Source organism: Gymnodraco acuticeps, unplaced genomic scaffold, assembly GCF_902827175.1.
Source record: "Gymnodraco acuticeps unplaced genomic scaffold, fGymAcu1.1, whole genome shotgun sequence".
NCBI classification, from domain to species: domain Eukaryota; kingdom Metazoa; phylum Chordata; class Actinopteri; order Perciformes; family Bathydraconidae; genus Gymnodraco; species Gymnodraco acuticeps.
This window is the reverse complement of record NW_022991300.1, coordinates 348,867-353,206: the sequence shown is the minus strand read 5'-3', so window position 1 is coordinate 353,206 and position 4,340 is coordinate 348,867. Positions and strand designations below refer to the sequence as shown.

The 4,340-nt window shown below is 36.7% G+C and overlaps 1 protein-coding gene across 1 annotated transcript; it reads left to right on the top strand.

Moving 5' to 3' along the window:
* The first annotated feature begins 2,082 nt into the window (after positions 1–2,082).
* Positions 2,083–4,065, top strand: LOC117562373 (odorant receptor 131-2-like). Its single transcript, XM_034240190.1, has 2 exons — positions 2,083–2,208; positions 3,301–4,065. Exon 2 carries the CDS (start codon positions 3,310–3,312, stop codon positions 4,063–4,065), a length of 756 nt encoding a protein of 251 aa, XP_034096081.1. The 5' UTR covers positions 2,083–2,208; positions 3,301–3,309.
* Positions 4,066–4,340: the final 275 nt, after the last annotated feature.

The following is a 4,340-nucleotide window of genomic DNA, read 5'->3' as shown; positions in this document are numbered from 1 at the left end:
AATTTTCACCATTTGAGGAAAAACAGTGAAAGTATGCATCAAGAAATCAGGCCTTGTCCTTTTTTCAGATGAAGTTTCTCAGAAAACTAGTCAATTACCATTTTACCAAGTAAAACACTGCAAACACATAATAATAATAATACGTTTTATTTCGAGGCGCCTTTCAGGACACCCAAGGTCGCCTTACAGTGCATTTAAAAGTTAAAACAGCTACATAACATCATGAAGGGCAGTGTAGACACACACACACACACACACACACACACACACACACACACACACACACACACACACACACACACACACACACACACAGCCTCTTTATATTAAAATGATGTGCATCTGATCTACAGTGTGTATGTTCGCCCTCTATGACTAAAGGTTGGTTCGTATTTGTTCTCTCTCCTCCTTTATGTAGAAACAGATAGTTTCATGTGTTTGGCATTTATATGTTATCATGTTGTCTGTTGCATTAATATCAATTTGTATGATTGTGCTATAATATTATAATTCTTAAAAAACGTTGTTACCTTTTTTCTGTTTTAATGCTCAACAGCAAATGGGAATATGAGTCATTTCCACAGATGTGAAACTACAGGTGTGATTAATAACTGCTCTTCAGTAACACACAGGGACATTTAATGCAACATAACTAGAGTTCATCTGATATTACATTTTAAATATTATAAATGATCAGTATCTGTGCATTAATGATATATACCTAGTGACGTTTATTGAAGTTGTATTGTCTTCTGTTTTTGACATATTGCATTATTTATGTTTTTATTTTTACCTACAGTTTTATCTTTTTGAATTTAAAATATATTTAGTCGACTAATCCCTGCAGATTATATGGGCTCTTTAGTCTCTTGCACTTTTGGATTTTAAAAGTGTAAAGTATACTGCATGTTGCATTGTTCGTGGATCCTGAGGCTTCTTTTCTACAAAACAACTGATCTGTAGCTGTTAGCCTTTTAATCTTAAATTAAGGATTTAAACCATTTTAGATCACTTCTAAAAAAGTTGCTATGATGCAAAGACATTTCCATTAAAAAGGCCCAAGAGATATGTCATTAATATTTAACATGTGAACCAACTTCAGTCTTGATTATAACTAATACATATTTATTGATTTTCTGAATTATTCACCCGTGTTTGTCCAAATTAATTTGTTGCATAATTGAAGGAAACTGAGACACGAGATTTGAACCTTGAATGAGAGAAAATCTAATAGTTGAAGAAAAAGCACTATGATGGAAAAAATGCCTCAACATGTTTTATGTTAAGCTTATTATATTATTATTTGAGTTAAATATTTTAACCAACATCAGTCCTGAAGATAATTAGCAAATATTTTCAAAATTTAACAATTTAAAAATGTTATGAAACTTTTGACCTGCACTATTTTATTTATGATTATACTGCATGATTTGGAATGTGACCTTTTCTTCCGCACAACAGCATTGAATGAGAGCAAATCTAATTGTTGGACAAAATATGCCTATTTTCTTTACTTTAAGTTTATTTCCCCCTTTAACTGAGTTCAATTATGTAATCAAAGTCAGTCCGGATAATAACTACAAAATGTTAATAAATGTTCTGGATTTGAGCCCTTATTCAACACTAATTTAGTTGCACTTTATTATTTAATGTCTTCATTATAGCGTATGTTGCATTGTTGGAGGTGACACATTTAAATCTTTAATGTGAGCAAATCTAATAGATGTTTTTTTATAATTGAACACTGTAAAGCTTTGTAATTATATATTCATTTCTGGTAAAAGCGCTTTGAACTGCTGATAAATAGCATGCATTACTTGTGTTATATGCTTTTTGATAGCCATACTTTGAAGATCACTATATTGTCTGTTAAACCTTTGATAACAATTGAGAAAATAATGGAGACCCAACATTTCATAAACTCCTTTTTGGCCAAATGTTTTGCTGTTTTTGTAGTTCTTAGTGCCTATTTTTTATTTATTTTTTCATTTGTAGAACTTTTTGTCCGTTGTGTTTGCATTATCTTGACGTTGTCTTGTATCTCTTCTTGTGGTTTTCCCAGCTTGTCTCCTCATGAGTAATTTCACCACCGTCGTGTACCGGGACAGTTTGAACGTGGCGATAATCAAGAATGTTGTCACCGTGGTTCTCTGCATCTTCATCAACTTCATCAATGGCACGCTGGTGCACACCTTCAGGAAACACCAGGTACATACATTTAACACTTGTGAATGGATGTTTAAAATGCGTTGTTTGGAGCTTTTGTAATTAGAAAAAAAGCAATGTTTCTATGTCTTTATGAGGAGCTTTATTATAACAATATAGCAACTTCAGCAGAGGTGGGAGAAGTACTCAGATCTTGTTTTTGAGTAACACTAGAAGTACTCAGATCTTGTACTTGAGTAAAACTAGAAGTACTCATATCTTGTACTTTAGTAGAAGTAGAAGTACTCAGGTCTTGTACTTTAGTAGAAGTAGAAGTACTCAGGTCTTGTACTTTAGTAGAAGTAGAAGTACTCAGGTCTTGTTTGTGAGTAAAACTAGAAGTACTCAGGTCTTGTACTTTAGTAGAAGTAGAAGTACTCAGGTCTTGTACTTTAGTAGAAGTAGAAGTACTCAGGTCTTGTACTTGAGTAAAAGTAGAAGTACTCAGGTCTTGTACTTGAGTAAAAGTAGAAGTACTCAGGTCTTGTACTTTAGTAAAAGTAGAAGTAATCAGGTATTGTACTTGAGTAAAAGTACAAGTACTCAGGTCTTATACTTTAGTAGAAGTAGAAGTACTCAGGTCTTGTACTTGAGTAAAAGTAGAAGTACTCAGGTATTGTACTTGAGTAAAAGTAGAAGTACTCAGGTTTTGTACTTTAGTAGAAGTAGAAGTACTCAGGTCTTGTACTTGAGTAAAAGTAGAAGTACTCAGGTCTTGTACTTGAGTAAAAGTAGAAGTGCTCAGATCTTGTACTTGAGTACAAGTAGAAGTACTCAGGTCTTGTACTTTAGTAAAAGTTGAAGTACTCAGGTTTTGTACTTTAGTAGAAGTAGAAGTACTCAGGTCTTGTACTTGAGTAAAAGTAGAAGTACTCAGGTCTTGTACTTGAGTAAAAGTAGAAGTGCTCAGATCTTGTACTTGAGTACAAGTAGAAGTACTCAGGTCTTGTACTTTAGTACAAGGTGCAGCTAGTTTGAATGACTTTGTATTCTGCAGGGTAGCTTGTGAATTCACTTCAGGTGGAACTAAAGTCTGATTTTACACTTGATTATATAGTATATATTATATATATATATTTTTCTCTTCTCCTGCAGGTTTTCAACATGAACCCTCGCTACATCCTGTACATCCACCTGGTCCTGAACGACATCATCCTGCTCACCATCTTCACTCTGATCATGGTCCTGAGTTACATCGTCTACACGCTCAACGTCTCCTTCTGCATGTTCCTGCTCAGCATTGGCCTATTATCCACCGCCAACAACCCGTTCACGCTGGCTGTGATGGCGGTGGAGTGTTACATCGCGGTGTGCTTCCCTCTCAGACACTCCCTCATCTGCACGGTGCGGAAAACATACGCCGTTATCGGCCTCATGTGGCTGATCGGACTCCTCACCGTTCTTCCGGATATTTTCTACGCTTTTGCCACAGAGTCCCTGGACTTCTTTCGCTCCAGGATGTTTTGTCTCAGTGCAAATGTCTTCAGAAACCCCGTTCTTAAAGAGAGGCGAGACGTGTCCAACATCGTGTGTCTGGTGATAATTTGGCTCACTATTTTTTACACGTACTTCCGGATAATGTGCGCAGCAAAGGCGGCGGACAGTAAAAAGGCGAGAAACACGGTTCTTCTGCACGGATTCCAGCTGCTTCTCTGCATGCTAACATACATTTTCCATTTAACTATAGAGGGCCTCACGTTTCTTTTCCCCAGAGGAGGGCTGAACATTCGCTTCATCATTACAATACTCATCCATGTTCTGCCTCGACTCATCAGTCCGCTGGTTTACGGGCTGAGAGACAAGATGTTCAGGAAGTACCTGAGGAAATACTTAGTTTGTTCCATACACAAACAACCATGAATCAATTCGTTTTGTTTTATGTATGTTTATGTATGTTTTGTGTGTGTGAGAACCCCGGAGGCCTGTACTACAAAGCTAGTTCAACATAACCTGGATATGTTTGAGTTACCCGGCTTACCTAATCCAAAACAAAGCGCTCTCGCTAAGCGGTCCTACGACGCTGGTTATCAACTCTGTAACTCAAGCCAGGGTTTCTCTGTCCGGCTGAATGTGCGCGTTCACATGAAAGGGGCGGGGTTAGCAACATTTGACCATGGACAAACATGGAGAAGCGT